Source organism: Cololabis saira, chromosome 22, assembly GCF_033807715.1.
Source record: "Cololabis saira isolate AMF1-May2022 chromosome 22, fColSai1.1, whole genome shotgun sequence".
Classification (NCBI taxonomy): domain Eukaryota; kingdom Metazoa; phylum Chordata; class Actinopteri; order Beloniformes; family Belonidae; genus Cololabis; species Cololabis saira.
The window spans coordinates 11,622,236-11,641,777 of record NC_084608.1 but is presented as its reverse complement, the minus strand read 5'-3'; the positions used below and the strand labels follow the sequence as shown (position 1 = coordinate 11,641,777).

The 19,542-nt window shown below is 41.1% G+C and overlaps 1 protein-coding gene across 1 annotated transcript in view; it reads left to right on the top strand.

Moving 5' to 3' along the window:
- The window catches only part of LOC133423719 (B-cell receptor CD22-like), a 39,347-nt gene continuing 19,805 nt past the window's right edge, over positions 1-19,542 (top strand). The window contains exons 1-4 of the mRNA XM_061714035.1: positions 1-849; positions 3,655-3,990; positions 4,312-4,617; positions 4,692-4,952. Of these exons, the coding sequence (XP_061570019.1) occupies positions 762-849; positions 3,655-3,990; positions 4,312-4,617; positions 4,692-4,952 (991 nt within the window). The 5' untranslated portion in view covers positions 1-761. The remainder of the gene's footprint in view (positions 850-3,654; positions 3,991-4,311; positions 4,618-4,691; positions 4,953-19,542) is intronic.

Sequence of the window (19,542 nt, the reverse complement as noted above, 5' to 3'; positions counted from 1 at the left end):
CTTCATTTGTGGATCACTGTGTTTCGCTGACAAAGTCTTACTAATAACTAGTTTTGTATCCAAGGTTTCGGACTTGGTCCTTAGTTTTAAGAGAGAGTGACTCGACATGTTTACTGACAGCAATCCTCTTCTCTTTATTTCCAAAAACAATTACCTCAGTTTTATCCTGATTTAATTGAAGGAAATTCTGGTTCATCCAATTTGTTACTTGCTTTAAACAGTGACACAATGACTGGGGGACAAATACCTTTTTCATAGTACTGTAGTCGTCCTCTCCATTAGGTCTCATTTTCCTGTGGTGTCTGTGTCGCCCAAGCTAAGATAAGTATTGATCTTCGTTGAGGTGAGAGCAGTCTCAGCAGGTTACTTTTGAAGGCTTACTTTTACACATTTTTGTTTATAACTTATCGTCTTTAATCATTTTATGTTCTGACCCCTCCGTTCTGTTGTATATTTTCTCTCAGCCCAAACTCCCACTTGTTCCACGATCAAGAAATGAAGGAAGATCTTCCCTTCTTCCATTTAATATTGTCTGTGTATATCTTTGTCAAAGAACTTCTGAATGTATAATCAACTTAGTTTCAGACCACACAGCGGAATGAGGAACTTTTGAATTGTTACTGTGCAGTTTTACACATCAACCACATCTCACTTCACATCCTCCAGTTGCAGGTCGTATTCATAAGGGAGCGTGTTTGTAAGAGCATTTAAAGTAGAAATGATTCTCAGGAGCTGAAATGAACTGTTAACATTCCTATTTAATGGTTTATGTGTTTGTAAATCCAGGTGAGGGTTCGATGGCAGGTGTTCTTGTGAACGTGGTGACACTGAGTCTCTTCTTTCTTCCTGGTGAGTTGTTTGGTCATCTTTATAAAAAACATTGTTTACATTACTGTCATTCATAATGCCATAATGTGATGTATATTATCAGCATTAGTGTGTTACTTTATATTCATTCAAAATGTAAACCTTGGAGTAAAACGATTACTCTAAATTACGATTACTCTAAATGGAAGAATATCATTTGCCTGTTGTTTTCTTGTTACATCTTACTCAATTTCACATTCTTTTTTGTTGGCACTAAAAGTATCACTGATCTTATTTTATTTTTTAAATAGTGGAAATGTAAAGTGTTGCAGTTGGGTGGAGGGAATGCTGCACTATAGACCATTGCATCAGATAACTTTTGCATCCGTTACAGAGTTGCAAAGAGGATATTGTGTAGAAAATGTAGTTTCAAAGTAAATAAATGTTGCAAACGTTTTGCTACAGCTGAAATATATTGTAGGCAGTGCTTCTTCATCCTTCAGTTTACTAGGTTATAGTTGCTTTAAATGGTAATTATATTAATCCTGAGCAGCCGTTCGTGTAGCATTCCGTCAGAAATCTTCCCTGATTCTCCAAATTGAGCTCAAGGTGACTGTTAAATACAGTTTATGCCTCTGCAGCAGAACAATGTCACACATATGACATAGATGTGATACCAACTTGACACAGAGTTGCAAGCATTTGAGTTTAGCTGGTCTGAAGTAATTTGCGAGACTTCAGTTCTGAAATAAAAAATGATCTCTTTAATGTTTCTTTAACATGTAATTTCAAAGTTAGAGAACCAACTAACTTTGAAATGAAGGAACATGTTAAACTATTTATAAAATATTGTGTCACATACTGGAAATAAGTTCCACTTTTTTCAAGTCAAGTCAACTTTATTTATATAGCGCATCTAAAACCAACGTAAAATATTATAAAATGGTGATAAAACTTATTGAAGCCAAGAGCATGTCAGCCAAGGACGAAATATGAATCTTCAAGAGATTTAAAATGAATCGATATTCTTTCTTTTTTAAGAGGTTGCACAACTTGTTTCAAAAGAGCAGCAACATGGTTTAGGGTGTTTTGTGTTTGGGATTAGTTTTCTTCTTTCATTTTTGGGGTTTTCTGGTTTGGTTAATCTAGTTCTTCTTTTGTTTTGAAAACCTTTTTTTTATTCTTAAAGCAGCACAACGTAACTTTCAGCTTTTCTGAATTTGGCGGCATCTTTTGGACAAAAGCGGTAGTGCTTTACCAGAAAGAACACTACGTTTTCCATGAGCACCAGCGCGTACTGCCGGAAAACTCCTGTCCTGTCGCGTGCATTTGTTTTGAGAGAAGACGGGACGCTTTTCTGTTTCACCAAGTGAACAGACGGAACGCAAAAAAAAGATGTTAAACTGCTGGAAAGGAACTGGAATTTACCGGGATACCTTAAACAAGGAAGCCAGGGAGCGGTATATGGAGAAAATAATGATTATTAACGGTTTGGATCATTATGAAATCCCTACTGAAGAGCCATGTGTTTCAATAAATTTGTATAATAGTACAACATACAGTACATGTTTTGTATCCCTCTTACTTCTCTTTTCTTTTTTTTTGACTGCTATATTATGCTGAAGAGGCTCCGAGGCGTGAGCAATATTTTTGTTTTCCTCGTGAGATTATTTTTTTCCTCTGCAGCTACAAATAAGAGTTAATATTTTTTCCTCAACAAACTAGTTTTATCTGAAGATTGGGGTTAATTGCACCGCAGAGAGCTGGCCAGCAACTGCGTTTAGCTGGAGAAGTGGGGAATAAAACCCGTGTTTTGATCCGACCCGGTCTGTGTGAGTGTTTGTGGTTTAAGGCTGATTTATGGTTCTGCGTTAAATCGACGCAGAGCCTACGCCGTAGGTCTGCGTCGATTTAACGCAGAACCATAATTCAGGCTTTACTGTGTGGAAGGTGTTTGGTCGTTACAGCCGCGATCCAACCGAGCCGACGACTCTTTCACTCTTTTACTTTGTTATATCAGATACTTGGCCTGCGTGGTTCTGCCTCCGAGCAGGAAACCGTTGAAAAGTTAAACCATTCGGATCTTTTCCCCACGTCTGTTGTGTGGAGCTGCTGCAGCCACAACAGCAACGGGTTACCAGCTTCTGCGGAGCTCTGCGCTCCACGCCCCGCCCATTTTCGTCTCGACTGCGAATCGGGAAGGAGGGGGAAGTGACGTATGCCGTAAAGCAGTCAAAGTCGTAAAGATTTGTAGTTTTTTAGTGTGGCAGGGTTCCTACCATGCTCCTCAAAGTTACATAGTGCCAGTGAAGGCAATACAGACCCCTCAGACCATGACAGAGGTTCATTAAACCTGTTGGAAGTTGATGTAACATCACAATGACTCTGGAAATATGATATTAAGGTGTAAAAGTTACGTAGTGTCGCTTTAACTTCCAGTTTGATTTCCTCCTGCCCATTGACTTGTGGTTCTTGTCAACCCCTGAGTTTGTCCTTATATGTGGTGTAGTCTTTCTCTTCTCCCTGGTTGGTGTGTTTGTGTTTCATGTTGTCTTTAGTTTCTCGTCTGGATGATGGCCGTTTTGGGTTTTTCTTATGTTTTGTTTTGTCTTGAGTTATTTTAGATTTTTTTTCTTCTGTTTTTGTTTTCAAATCATTATGAGATTTTGGATTCCTATCTGTGATGCATTTTGTTTAATTGAAGGACTTTAGTTTGTACTTCAGTCTCCAGCATTGAAGATTGAACAGATCAATGAAAGAATTGGTTTCCCAATAAAGAACGTTTCCTGTATTACAACCTAAAAAAATGAATCAGATCTATAATAGAGTTAATTTCATTATTTACAGGTGCTCTGGCTGCTTGTTCTGATCCAGTACACCTCCTCATTACTACACCAAAGAAGATGAAAGCCCTGGAAGGATCTTGTTTACAAGTCCCATGTAACTATAGAGCTGTGGATGGAGGAAATGCTAACTTTGATAAAACCAAAAAGATAGTTGGAATCTGGACGAACCTAGACAGTAATATTGACTCCGTCAATATTACTGGAAACCTGACTGAACTCAACTGCACCTCTGTGTTCTTTAATCTGGCCCAAGGTCAGAAAGAGTATTTCTTCAGGATTGAGAATGATGAATTCAAGGCAACAGCTGATTGTGATGGTCTTCATATAACAGTTAAAGGTAAGAAAGTTTGTTTATTTGAAGTTCAGCATTCGTATTGACATAAACAGTTAAATCAGTGGATATTATAACTAAACATCCTGATTGAACTCCACTGTTACATATTTATTACATTGTATATATATATTAAAAAAAATCAGCCTCTAATGACTCAAATATATATGTATGTTTTAATCCAAAATGTTTGATGACTAATGGGAGATGGTTTATTTTCATCTGAAACTATGTTGTTGTGTTTTTCTACATACAATGATATTGAGTAAGTAAATTGCTTGCATCATGTTTTATCGTGTAAAATATGTGCTTGATCTGAAAACACAGATTCTCCTTGGAACTCAACAATCACCATCTCAGGTGATCTGAAGGAGAAAGAGCGTGTCACTATAACCTGCTCAGCTGTCACTCCCTGTCCACACTCCCCTCCTGAACTCACCTGGAATCTCCAACAAGACTCTCACACACAAACAAAGAAATACAAAGATGGAACCTTGAAAACTAAAATCCAGAAGATCATCACTCTGTCAGACACACATGATGGATACACCATCAACTGTTCTGCCACATATCCTGTGAATGGAGGAAAAGATTTCAAGACATCACTGACAGTAAAGACTCTCAGTGTGTCATGTAAGTGATCCTGTTAACACACCAGAGTTGAGCTGTTTCTAATCAGTAAAGTGAATGTGTCACATGTTCCTCAGATGCTCCTAAGAACACCTCAGCATCCATCAGTCCAGCAGGTTTGGTGTCAGCAGGTAGCTGGGTGAACCTGACCTGCTCCAGCAGAGCCAATCCTCCCGTCAGCAGCTTCACCTGGTTCAAGAAAAGAGAACATGGAGACATGAGAGTAGCTGAAGGAGACTTTTACAGCCTGAATGTAACAGATGGAGGAGAATATTACTGTGTGGCCTCGAATAATGTGGGAAATCAGACATCCAATAACATCCCTATTAATGTAATAGGTAAATAACAACTCACAGTTTTATTTATTTAGTGATTTCAGAGAGAGCCTCTTTAATGTTTGTCTGTTGGTTTTGATTGTTTTTATTTCCTTTACTTAATTGAGGTTCACCTGACGGATTTCTACTCTGGAAGATTCTTGGAGGGATTTTTGGCGTCTTATTTTTGGTTTTATGTGTTTGGTGAGTAGCACAAATAAAATAATCTAGCAGGATCTTTCTGGTTTTAAATTATGTCATCCGTATCTTCAACAGTTTGTTCTAAGAAAGGTGATGGTTTTAGTTTCTCATTGTGATTTATCTTTAAGTGTTGTGATCTGGCTGAGGAGGACGAAAGAGTCAAATTCAACAGTGCAACAGCTCCAGGTGGGAAACTTTACCGAACTTCTCCAGTACTAAAGTTTGCTGTATAACAATATAAAACTGATGCAGTATATTTAGGTTTCATTTTTGTACATGATGAGATCTTTTATGAATTGAAATGTGAAGCAAGGAAACATACATCTTCCTCTTGTAAATGAGCTGTGGTTGAACAGTAGAACCCTCTGTAGTCAGGTATTCATGTCTAAATTCTCAGGACCCTCTTTCATACATTCCCTTCACATATTTCCTGACATTTGTTAATTACTAACACGACTTTAGATGCAGATTTACTTCCAACTGTTTGCAAATGTTTGTGCTTTTGCAGACTCAAACAAATACAGAAACAGATGGAGAAGACATCCATTATGGAGAGATCAACTTCTCCAGATTCCAGATTCAAAAAAGTGCTGCTGACAATCCTGCAAGAGAAACAGAGGAAGAAGACATCCATTATGGAGAGATCGTCTTCTCCAAACAGACACCTGGACCATCTTCTAACGCAGCGCAAGAAAGCAGAGAGGAGCTGGATACGGTGTATTCACAGGTTAAACTTTCAGGAAGAGTGAATCAATTGCCACAGACTAATAATCCAGAAGATATCTATGCTCAAATCAAGAAAAACTGAGTTTATTATTAATTTTAAGATTAATAATAAATGTTGGTCTTTTTAAAACAACAATTATATATAACAGTTGTTAGACTTTCTGCAACTACACCTTAACATTGCTTGCAGTTTTCAGTAAACTCCAAACCTCTAAAACCTGCAATTTCTTAGTTTCTTGTTTTACTGCTCACAACTGCCATCATTAGATTTGATTATTATCACTTCTGAGACATCAAAAATAGACATTTTAGAGCTATAACAGGGGAATTTTCTGCTCTTTACAAGATACATTTCTGCAGAGTACATGGTAAAGCAGGGGTCACCAACCCTGGTCCTCGAGGGCCGGTGTCCTGCATGTTTTAGATGTTTCCCTCCTTTAACACACCTGATTCTAATTAATCATCGTTATCAGCTTGTCATCCAGGGCTGCACAATTCTGTTAATGACACAGTCACTTGTATCACGGTGCAATGAAGCAGGGAAACATCTAAAACCTGCAGGGACACCGGCCCTCGAGGACCAGGGTTGGTGACCCCTGTGGTAAAGGATGTTGACAACTTTAAACCACTTAATGGAATATGAAGTCAGGTCAGATCTGCTGTTTTGGAGGCAAATGCAACAAAGTCCTCAAAGTTTCCACAAACATATCAGTCCGGAGGAGTTAGACCAATTACAGAAAACGCCTTGTTTTATAGCAGTTGCTATTGCTGAATGTCACCTGTGCTTTCAGATGTCCATTTCTTTTTTCTTTGCTTGTTTTTTTAAGTTTGAAGGAGATCAGATCTCAACACAAGACACTTCCTGAAACAAAATGAGGAAGAACACAGTTATTTTTAAAGAAGGTTATGATTATTATGTTTTTTAATTTTATTTTACATGCTATCAGATTGATTAACTGTTGATGATAATATACAGTCATTTAAATGTAAATATGTATGAAATTGTAATTTGTAATTGTAATATTCCATTAAATATATGTATGAAATTGGAGATAAACTAGTTGTAGAAAGGATTCTTCCAAGGCTGGTAATGTTTTGAAGCGGTAACCAGCTCCGGTTGATTCAGACCTCGGATTGGTGACGAGCAGCTGTGCAGATTCTGCAGCGATTTACCAAGTTAGATGCTTGATTGACACTGTGTCAGATTGTTCTGACAGAAATGCATTTGTGTGTACTCTACTACTGTACGGTGAACAATCACATGAGTATATCTTCTCCATGTTGACTAATAAAGGTGCTTAGTTCACTGCAGCCTCTTTTCAGCATAAGACATAATTCACAATAAGAAAGTAGAATTAAGGTTCAGACAACAACAACAACCCTCCGAGCAAAGTCTAACCTTAACAACTTTTATCATCTATGTTATAACTGTAAACTGATCTCACACAGCTGCCAGGATGTAGTTTGTTATTTGCATGTCAGAGACACACAAACCCCAAACCTCTAAATAGAGAAGCTGTTCTTGAACTCCACCCCAGAGCTTCAACTTTCTTATTCCTAATTTTGTACATCAACAAAAGTCAGATAACTGTGTTTTGAAACAGTTTAAATTTAAAACATACTTGGCTTTGGCGTTGAGGCTCCGTTCAAGCATCGTTTATCAGGCTTACATAGAAAATTAATTTAACCGTAACAATGAACTATGTAGGTGAGTCATCTGAGGGCATCTAAGAACACATACTTCTGGTTCCTGTATATGTCAACGAACAAATGAACCGATTGTAATGAAGCATACAGAGGGGTAAATGCAAGCATGTGCATGGACCGTGGAAATTGACTGCCTGAATTAACTCCTAGAGGTTGCTTCATATATATCAAGTCAACTTTGCATACGTACCACATTTAAAACCTAAGTGCTTCACAAAACAAAGATCAACCACAATATATTATACATAATAATATTAAATGCTGTAATTGGATATTATGTAAGAACACCCTTAAGTTAAACAATCAAATGATAACGCTAATAAAATCTAATAAAACTAATGAAACTGTTGGGACGCAACACTCAATCTTTTCTAAACACCAAGGAGAATAGATTTAAAAGAGATTTAAAAGTCCTAACGTGGGAGCAGATCTTTATCTTCGGTGGAAGCCTGTTCCACAATTTAAGTGCCGAAGCCTTAAAAGCTTGATCCCCTTCAGTTTTGAGTTTTGCTCCGTGAAAGCAACTGATGACTTTAATGCTCTGGCTGGAGCATGAACATGTTCTGCAAACGCGACAGCAGAATTCAATGGTCAACACCAGGGGTCACCAACCCTGGTCCTCGAGGGCCGGTGTCCTGCAGGTTTTATATGTTTCCCTGCTTTAACACACCTTATTTTAATTACCCGTGCTCATTAGCTTGTCATCAAGGTCTGGATAGTTATGTTGATGACACAGCTCCTTTTATCACGGTGTGCTGAAGCAGGGTAACATCTAAAACCTGCAGGGACACCGGCCCTCGAGGACCAGGGTTGGTGACCCCTGGTCAACACTTTTTCAGCGCTGTGATGAGATCTAAAGACAAGATGATGCCTTTGTGAGAGCCAGGCCTTCCTGTCCATCATCAGTGTGTGACCTTACAAATGCGGCTCTGGAAGAATGGTCAAAGATTCCCCTAAACACACTCCTAAACCTTGTGGACAGCCTTCCCAGAAGAGTACAAGCCGTTGCTGTGCTTTGCATGCTGTGAGGCTTCTTTCATGACTTGAAATGTGAAGTAAATAATAGTTCCTCTTCAAAAACAGATGTGGTTGAAGAGTTTAACAGGCATTTTTTATAAAACCCTTGCTGCTCAGAGGTCTGATTGATGAAAGAAGTATCAAAGTATCTGAATAATGAGAAACCTGTCCCCACAATACTAGAGGCATTTTGTTCACATGATAAAAGGATAAACATTCTTAGGTGTGAGTTTTAGTTTTTTTTTAGGGGGGGGGGTCCATCTTACAGGGGATGAAGTGCTTGAACATGAAACTCAGACCTCATCCGGCAACAAAAACTTCTATTTTCTGATTGGCCGATAGGTTGGTAACTCCAGACAGCAGATCTGAGCTGTATGAGCGCACAGCGTGCGGTAGTGTAGCCTGGAATTGGAATTTCTCTGCAGTGAATTTAATGATTTCTCAGCATGAGAAATGCCGTCTGTGGCGGGTGAACTTGTTGAAATGCATGTGTCTCACACTCAATGTGTGAGACTTGCGAGTCCTGCGCGTGAGAGTGCAGCAGCTTTTCTAGCTCCCGGTTACAGCATCGTATAAGGGGATTTTGGTACGAACAAGTGCTTAATATGCAGCTCAGCCAGACTCAAGGACATCAAACATCAATATCCCACATCTGCTACACTTACAGTCTTACAGAATCCTGGCTAACCAACAACATGTCGGACTCTAGTTCAACTGCTGCTCCTCCAAGCACACATCTGCCTCGACAGTTCGCAGCAGTGTTCATGACTAGGGGTGGGCAAAAATATTGATACGGCAATATATCGCGATACATAGTCTCCCGATACGATATCGATATTCAATGTATGTATCGCGATATATTGCCGTATCAATATTTTTGCCCACCCCTAGCTGCACTTTATTTTGTGATTTCAGTGTGGGTGAGACACTGCATTTTATTTTTGTCATTTTAAGTCAGGGGCAAGTAGCTGTACTGTATTTTTGTGATTTAAATTTCAGTGTGGGTGAGACACTGCATTTTATTTTGAGTATTTTGTATCTAAGAATAATGCACACACTGCACTTTTCATTGTGTTTCAGTGTGTTTTTTCATGCAAATATGTTGCATAATTAAAATGGAAAGTTTGAATTACATTGTTTTGACTCAGTCTGTCCAATGCATTATCACTATCATCTGATGTACATATATACAACTTGGATTTTAAGATGTGTAATGCATTTTTAAATTTTTCGGTGAACTATGTAGAATATCGCGATATATCAGGATATATCGCATAATCGGGATATCACAATTTGTATCGTATCGTGGCTCAAGTATCGTGATGCGTATCGTATCGTGAGGTCCTTCCCAATACCCACCCCTATTCATGACAGTTGTTTATATCCTGCCGGAGGCTTCTGTTAGGGTTCGGGTGAGTAGGGCCCAGATGCAAGAGACGGAGGCAGCAGGAGTTCCAAAAAACATGGTTTATTAAAACAAAAACTGCTGAGTAGGAGTTCAAACAAAACCAAGAGCGCAAACTTGACGAGACACGGGTGCAGACGATCAGGCCAGATGGGAACAAGGGAAGTCAAGATAAAACTTAAACACAAGAATGTGGATTTTCGAAATAAAACAGGACCCTAGATACAAAATCCGTGACGAAACCCAAAACCGTGACAGTACGGCGAGCGACACTCTGTGTGTGTTACATGACCACATCACCACGCTCTGAAGTAAGAACCCAACCATTCTCCGTTGTTGCAGGAGACACTCTGTCTATGTTTTACCAGCATGTTACCATCCCAACACTGGAAAATAACACGCTGGGCCGCGTCTACACCAAGAGACGAGGTGGTACCGCTCTGTCCCCCAGCCCCACCTCGGCCCAAACCACATCTCCATCAGCATGGTTTCAGCCCAGCGACCTATGTTGTGCAACTCAGGTAGCTAAGCTGGATAACAGGATAACAGTTGAAGGCGTGATATCCGAACACTGGTTCTGCTTAAGCAATCAGTTTGTGACCAAATCTTGCACGAAATAACAACAACCACTCATTAAAAATCAATCAGGATTTATTTACATACAGGTGTCAAAAGATGATAAACGCAACACCCCAAATAAACCTGATGGCAGAACTTAAGTATTATAAAACAATTAATTAACTAGGAAAACAACAATCAATAAAAATTAAATGAAAGTTAAATGCATGGAATGGAAAAAGAAATCAAAGCAATAATAAAAATGATATCACGAACATGTACGGTTTAAAACATGGCTGCGGTGTTTAAAGAAGCCGGGCTCCTGTGGTATTTTAAAGATGGCGGAACTGTAACCACGCCACGTGCAATTAGAACGGGTGGTGATCCCGGTGTTTAAACCGTGATCAACTGGCGAAACGGCGCTTTAAAACATGAATGACTAGCAGAAAGTGGTGACTACAAATTAATGACAACCGTCATGATGGTAATGTAATCTCAGCTCTGAACACAGATTTAGCTCTGTAACACTCCCAGTTAAACTCATACACCCAGGTCTCAAAACCCCACGCCTCCTCGGGTCTCCGGGTGCCGATCAGGGGTTCCTGCCGGGTCTTTGGTCGGAGTCCGATCCAAGAGTTCTCCCGCCTCTCCCGCTCCTCCTCCTGACTCTGAAATCAAGAGGGGACGGGGGTACAGCGTGAAGCAGCCGGCGCTCCCCCCCCGGTCCGGAGGCTATCACGTCGTCTGGGGTGCGCGCGGGGCCGGTCCACTTCCTCAGAGTGTGGGTGCCCGTCGGGCTGAGCGCGTGGCCCCCGGGACGGGGCGGCGGATGCGTCTTGGTTCTGCGCGGGGCAGGCTGGCCACAGGTCCTTTCAGGTGAAGCTCGAGAGCAGAGAGAGAGATTAGGAAAAGAGGAACGGGTCTCACCCTGGATCGGGGCCGAGCTTCGAAGCAGCTTCCCCCCCCTTTCCAGCTCCCAGGGACCGGGGACACGTGAAGCAGGAGTCGGAGCTCCGGATGAAAAGTTGAGACCGAGTTAATGGGAGCGGCTCCTCGGACCGCGGCTTCAACGGGCTGCAGGTCCAACGGAGCGGCCCGATCCGATGGGGGGGCCTTACACCTCCCCCCAGCCGGGGGGAGAAAGGAAGAGACCTTGGCCCGGAGCCAAAGGTACGTGCTGGCCCCCCGGTTGATGAAGGAAAAAAGAGAGAGATGAACGAGCAGCGCAGCGTTTTGATCCTACGCGCGCTGCGGTAATGTCATCGGTGCCTTGTTGCGATTGGATGCGCGCCGCTTGTAGGCGCCGCCCCCCCCACGCAAGGCATGCTGGGGGTTGTAGTTAATGGCAAGGCGGCCATTTTTGGAGGCACATTACAGCCGATTTTCAGCTGAGCAGTTTCAAAGTTGAATATACACATTCACAAATTGTTCATATACATTTATAAGTTCAGAGTTCACATGGGCATATGGGCGACCCCAACACCTGTCATAAAATAAAACAAACCACTGTCCTCAGCTACATCCACAAGTACGTCAAGGATGTTACCTCCACTAAGGAAGTCATCATCTATCCCAACCAGAGGTCCGGTCTCTGCTGAAAGCCAGGGATCTGACTTTCCGATCTGGAGACACGGATAACTCAGAGCAGCCAGGAGGGACCTGACAGCGGTCATAAAGACGGCAAAGGCTGCACATGCCCAAAAAATTTGGAGACGAATTGCCCCCACAGGGGCATGTGGAGGGGCAACAATCCCAGACTCACAATGTCCAGGTGACCCTCTCTATCAGATGCCTTGAACCCCAGCTCTCAGTCCCATCCGGAGAGGTGACCCTCAGTGTGACATCAGCAGAGGTGAGAAGGTTCCTGCAGAGGATTAATCCCCACAAAATCCCATAAGATCATGTTTGCAGATTAAAACAGGTTAAGAACTGGTTGTTGAAGAGCCTGCGTAAGAGTGGCACAGTGGGACGTTATTCTGGTGGGTCTGGTGATAGCTGGGTACAGGTTCATACTGCATATTGTATTGATACAATCGTTTGTCATTTTGTGATTATTTGAGTTGAGCAAGTCAATGTTGAAGTCTCCACATATAAAAATCGTTTTATGACTTCTCATCGTAAACATTTCCTCCATCCAGTCCTTAAACAATTCAATACTGGACCCTGGTGTCCTATATACAGTACAAAGCTAATGAGTGCACTTTTGTTTTTCTCATCATACATTTCTATTGTCACTCCAGTACATTATTAACAGTTACTGACATTTTGTCCAGCACTCTGAAATTACATTTTTTATCCACGAAGAAGGCTACACCTCCCCCACCTTTGTTTTCCCGATGTACATGTATATGTATAAATTCATATACCTCCAGTTCAAAGTCCATCCCTTTCACTGGGTTGATCCATGTTTCAGATATTGCAATAACATTGAATGGTTGTGTGAAATGATTTATTGTATTTGAACCATTTTTTCAGACAATAAAATAACTGAAAAAATCTGAAAAATGGTTCAAATATGTTATTTTGTTACTTGAAATATGTTTATGTAAAATATGCTTTGTTGATATATATATTTATTGGCCCCTGCGCAGAGGACCCTGGCCAATGTTCTCTGTGGGGGGTGGCGGGGGACGCAAAAATGCACCACAAAAAATGGATAAATGTATAAAACGGATAAATGTATAAAACAGATCAGCGGTTCCCAACCCAGGCTAATTAGGACCATTAATTAGAATCAGGTGTGAAGATGAAGGGAAATAAGTAAAACATGCAGGACAGTGTGCCCTGCCTGCCTGCCCCGAGGATAAGGATAAAACCATAACATGGTTAATATGAACCATGTTATGTGTTAATATGTTATATTACTAAATGTGTTTCTCTTTCAGATACGTGGGCCCGGAGAACAACCAGACGACATACCTGCCAAGAATCTGTCCTCTCTGGATAGTAAAGCTAAAATAAAACATACAAATAAACCAGATCCTGTCTTGGCTACTTACTCCAGTTTGTTATTTATAACAAGAACAATTAAAGGTATTCTTTCTCAACCTATAAGCTACCTCATATTTTTCTGTGCAATATTTTCTACCTTCTATCCACAATATGCCAATATTCTACCATCTATGTGCAATACTCGCATCCTTTCAAGGGCAATATTATTATTTTTCCATCCATTTAAGTGCAATATCCCCCCACCCATTCATGTACATTTTGATCCTCCCATTCACTCTTGTTTATAGTGTGTGTATATATATATATATATATATATATATATATATATATATATATATATATATATATATATATATATATATATATATATATACTTGTGTTTCCTTGTTTACATTGTCTTTGCATGTGTGCACTTTGACGGAGCTGCTGCCTAATTTCACTGTACCTGTACAATGATAATAAAGGCTTTCTATTCTATTCTCTGAGGTTTTTTTTCCAATGGGATCTCATCTGTTCCAGTCATGTAATTAACAATCATTTCAAGTGGATAATCAAACTATATTTATGTATAATTTAACAAGGAATGAGACAAAGATTCAAGGTTGAAAGTGAAACAAGGCACATTTATTAATACAAAAAGAAAACCAATACACACATGATAAACAAATATATACATTTATATACAAAATAAAAACAAATTATATACAAATGATAAAAAAAAATATACATTTATATACAAAACCTCATGTTTTTTTTGTCTTTTCATGTCCTTCCAGTCTGCCAGACCAACGGCAGCTCTCACCACAGAGTCCTCGGTCTGAGCATCGACCTCGGGCTGCCAGCACCGTCTCCCCGATGGACACGTAGTCTCCGTGGATGAGGGACCAGCGGGTCCTCACGATCCTCTGGATGAGGGACCAGCAGGTCCTCATGATCTTCTGGATGAGGGACCAGCAGGTCTCCATGATCCTCTGGATGAGGGAACAGCAGGTCTCCATGATCTTCTGGATGAGGGACCAGCGGGTCCTCGTGATCCTCCCACGCGTGTGGCGGCAGGATGGAGACGGCAGAGCTGCTGCAAACGGCCTCCACCGGGACGTGATGAAATCCCGGCTGGACATCAGGACGCTGGACCTCCTCCTGAGGAGGAAATGAACGAGAAAAAGACCGTTGTGAACAAATAAAACCGGAAGAAGCCACAAATCACATGATATTAAGAATGCTGTTTGCTTCTCGTAATACTATATTTCAACTGGTCTTTGTACCTTTTGACCGTATAGAAAGGTAATTCTTGCCATCGTGAGAATGAGATGAACCTGCTGTACTCTACTGTCCTTACTTTTTAACTACTTGTGCTTTCTATTATTTTACCTCTTTTCTTATCATGTTATTTCATTTTATTACTTACTGTTTAATTGTGTCTTGCCGCTTTTAACGTGGATGTAAAGCTCTTTGAATGACCTTGTGTTGAAATAAACTTGCCTTGCCTCAATGGTGTAGATCTTCTGCACCACTGTACAATGTTTTTTGAGACCGGTTTCCAGAGGTTTCCAGAGGCGGCTGGACCCGATGGCTCAGACCTGGGTGCCTTTAAATCACATAAGAATGAAGGAGAGAGAGAATGCTGACTGCAATAAAACACAACTTTGGATCATTCTTGCTGCCATTATACAGTTTGGACTGGAAAGGAGCAGACGACAGTGATGTCACAGTCAGGTATTGATCAGTGATCAGTTCAGTGATCAGACAGTGATGGCAGGATGAGCAGGGGCCGGCGAGGGTCAGCGGGGGAGACGCGCCCGATTCGGGGAAATGTCGCCATCTGCTGGACGAAAAAATGCAGGACAGGATAAAGATAGATAAAACCATAACATGTTTTATATGAAATGATTCTGAAAAAGGCTCTGTGATGAAGATTTTCTTTCCTTTGGAGAAAGATTATGGATTCTTGTAACTGAGGGAACATTGTAGCTAAAATCTGCCATTAAACTCAGGTCAGATGGTCTCAGACGGTCCGCCGACTTTAATATTAAACTATATTTGAGTCGGTGGACATATCAAAAGGAAAAATGAGGAACGCTTCACGAATTTGCGTGTCATCCTCGCGCCCCCTGGACACCCTTCTTCTCTGTTCCATTTGTTCCATTTGTTCCATTTGTTCCATTTCTTGTTCCAATTTCCACCAGCCAATCACAATCAGAGCCCGAATATGTTCCAATTTGTCGACCAATCAGAGCCCGAATTTCTGGGTTCACTTTTTGTAGGGGTTTCCCCGTCTCGACATTCTCGTCTTGCATTCGGTAAGTAAGGACATATACAATATTTTCCAATAACTAGTTAAACCAGGTGGAACATGACCACAGTAACCGTGGTGTTTTTTCCAACGTTATATTGTAAAATGACCGAGTTTGGGCCGGTGAAATCGACGCAGAGCCTACGGCGTAGCCTAAAGGCTGATTTATGGTCCTGCTTTAAATCGACGCAGACCCTCTCGCCTCTCTCATACCTGCGCTGCACACACACACACACACACACACACACACACACACCGCCTTAACGGGACAGGGCTGGTCGGTAACAACTGTATGTGACGTCAGATTTGTTTAATTTCACCACATGATTGTAACCTGCTCATCCTGCCATTACTGTCTGATCACTGTACTGATCACTGATCAATACCTGACTGTGACATCACTGTCGTCTGCTCGTTTCATGTCTAAACTGTATAATGGCAGCAAGAATGATTGCAAGTTGTGTTTTATTGCAGTCATCATTCTCTCTCTCCTTCATTCTTATGTGATTTAAATGCACCCAGGTCTTAGCCATCGGGTCCAGCCGCCCCTGACTCTCCCAGAGACTCTGGAAACCTCTGGAAACCTCTGGAAACCTCTGGAAACCGGTCTCCTGACTCACCCAGAGCCTCTGGAAACCGGTCTCCTGCTCCGCAGCATCCTCACATTCTGAGGTAACACCACACTCACAGCTGACTTTAACAGACACAAACATTGTACAGTGGTGCAGAAGATCTACATGATCGAGGCAAGGCAAGTTTATTTGTATAGCACAATTCAACACAAGGCAATTCAAAGTGCTTTACATCAACATTAAAAGCGGCAAGACACAGTTAAACAGTAAATAATAAAATGAAATAACATGATAAGAAAAGAGGTAAAATAATAAAAAGCACAAGTTGTTAAAAAGTAAGGACAGTAGAGTACAGCAGGTACATCTCATTCTCACAATGGCAAGAATTACGTTTCTATACGGTCAAAAGGTACAAAGACCAGGTCAAATATATAGTATTACGAGAAGCAAACAGCATTCTTAATATGGTGTGGTTTGTGGCTGCTTCCGCTTTTATTTGTTCACAACCGTCTTTTTCTCATTAATTTCCTCCTCAGGAGGAGGTCCAGCGTCCTGATGTCCAGCCGGGATTTCATCATGTCCTGGTGGAGGCCGTTTGCAGCAGCTCTGCCGTCTCCATCCTGCTGCCACACGCGTGGGAGGATCATGAGGACCTGTTGGTCCCTCATCCAGAGGATCATGAAGACCCGCTGGTCCCTCATCCACGGAGACTACGTGTCCATCAGGGAGACGGTGCTGGCAGCCCGAGGCTGATGCTCAGACCGAGGACTCTGTGGTGAGAGCTGCCGTTGGTGGCGAGTCTGGCAGACTGGAAGGACATGAAAAGACAAAAAAAAAACATGAGGTTTTGTATATAAATGTATAGTTTTTTATCATTTGTATATATATATACAGTATATATATATATATATATATATAAAATAATATATGTATATAATTTGTTTTTATTTTGTATATAAATGTATATATTTGTTTATCATGTGTGTATTATTTTTCTTTTTGTATGAATAAATGTGGCTTGTTTTTCTTTAAAACTTTGAATCTTTGTCTCATTCCTTGTTAAATTATAGATGAATATAGTTTGATTATCCACTTGAAATGATTGTTAATTACATGACTGGAACAGATGAGATCCCATTGAAAAAAAAAACCTCAGGGAAAACCTTTAATTGTTCTTGTTATAAATGACATAAATAACAAGAAGAAATGGAGTAAGCAGCCAAAACAGGATCTGGTTTATTTATATATACTATTTATTTTTGCAGCTTTACTTTACAGATTCTTGGCAGGTACGTCGTCTGGTTGTTCTCCGGGCCCACGTATCTGAAAGAGAAACACATTTAATATAATAATATTAATAAAATAATGAATATGGTTTTAAATATAAACCATGTTATGGTTTTATCTATCTTTATCCTTGGGGCAGGCAGGGCACACTGTTGTGCATGTTTTGGTTATTTCCCTTCATAATCACACATTTTATTAATTAATTAAGAAAAATTAATTGTTTCAATTTAATCTAATTGTCATCTGTTGATGACAAAGTTGGGAACCGCTGATCTGTTTTATCCACCGTTTGTTGTTGTGGTGATTTTTTTCGTCCAGCAGATGGCGACATTTCACCCAATCGGGGGCGTCTCCCCCGCTGCCCCCCGCCGCCCCCCACAGAGAAGAACGGGCAGGGTCCCTCGCGCCCCCTGGACACCCTTCTTCTCTGTTCCATTTGTTCCATTTGTTCCATTTGTTCCATTTCTTGTTCCAATTTCCACCAGCCAATCACAATCAGAGCCCGAATATGTTCCAATTTGTCGACCAATCAGAGCCCGAATTTCTGGGTTCACTTTTTGTAGGGGTTTCCCCGTCTCGACATTCTCGTCTTGCATTCGGTAAGTAAGGACATATACAATATTTTCCAATAACTAGTTAAACCAGGTGGAACATGACCACAGTAACCGTGGTGTTTTTTCCAACGTTATATTGTAAAATGACCGAGTTTGGGCCGGTGAAATCGACGCAGAGCCTACGGCGTAGCCTAAAGGCTGATTTATGGTCCTGCTTTAAATCGACGCAGACCCTCTCGCCTCTCTCATACCTGCGCTGCACACACACACACACACACACACACACACACACACCGCCTTAACGGGACAGGGCTGGTCGGTAACAACTGTATGTGACGTCAGATTTGTTTAATTTCACCACATGATTGTAACCTGCTCATCCTGCCATTACTGTCTGATCACTGTACTGATCACTGATCAATACCTGACTGTGACATCACTGTCGTCTGCTCGTTTCATGTCTAAACTGTATAATGGCAGCAAGAATGATTGCAAGTTGTGTTTTATTGCAGTCATCATTCTCTCTCTCCTTCATTCTTATGTGATTTAAATGCACCCAGGTCTTAGCCATCGGGTCCAGCCGCCCCTGACTCTCCCAGAGACTCTGGAAACCTCTGGAAACCTCTGGAAACCTCTGGAAACCGGTCTCCTGACTCACCCAGAGCCTCTGGAAACCGGTCTCCTGCTCCGCAGCATCCTCACATTCTGAGGTAACACCACACTCACAGCTGACTTTAACAGACACAAACATTGTACAGTGGTGCAGAAGATCTACATGATCGAGGCAAGGCAAGTTTATTTGTATAGCACAATTCAACACAAGGCAATTCAAAGTGCTTTACATCAACATTAAAAGCGGCAAGACACAGTTAAACAGTAAATAATAAAATGAAATAACATGATAAGAAAAGAGGTAAAATAATAAAAAGCACAAGTTGTTAAAAAGTAAGGACAGTAGAGTACAGCAGGTACATCTCATTCTCACAATGGCAAGAATTACGTTTCTATACGGTCAAAAGGTACAAAGACCAGGTCAAATATATAGTATTACGAGAAGCAAACAGCATTCTTAATATGGTGTGGTTTGTGGCTGCTTCCGCTTTTATTTGTTCACAACCGTCTTTTTCTCATTAATTTCCTCCTCAGGAGGAGGTCCAGCGTCCTGATGTCCAGCCGGGATTTCATCATGTCCTGGTGGAGGCCGTTTGCAGCAGCTCTGCCGTCTCCATCCTGCTGCCACACGCGTGGGAGGATCATGAGGACCTGTTGGTCCCTCATCCAGAGGATCATGAAGACCCGCTGGTCCCTCATCCACGGAGACTACGTGTCCATCAGGGAGACG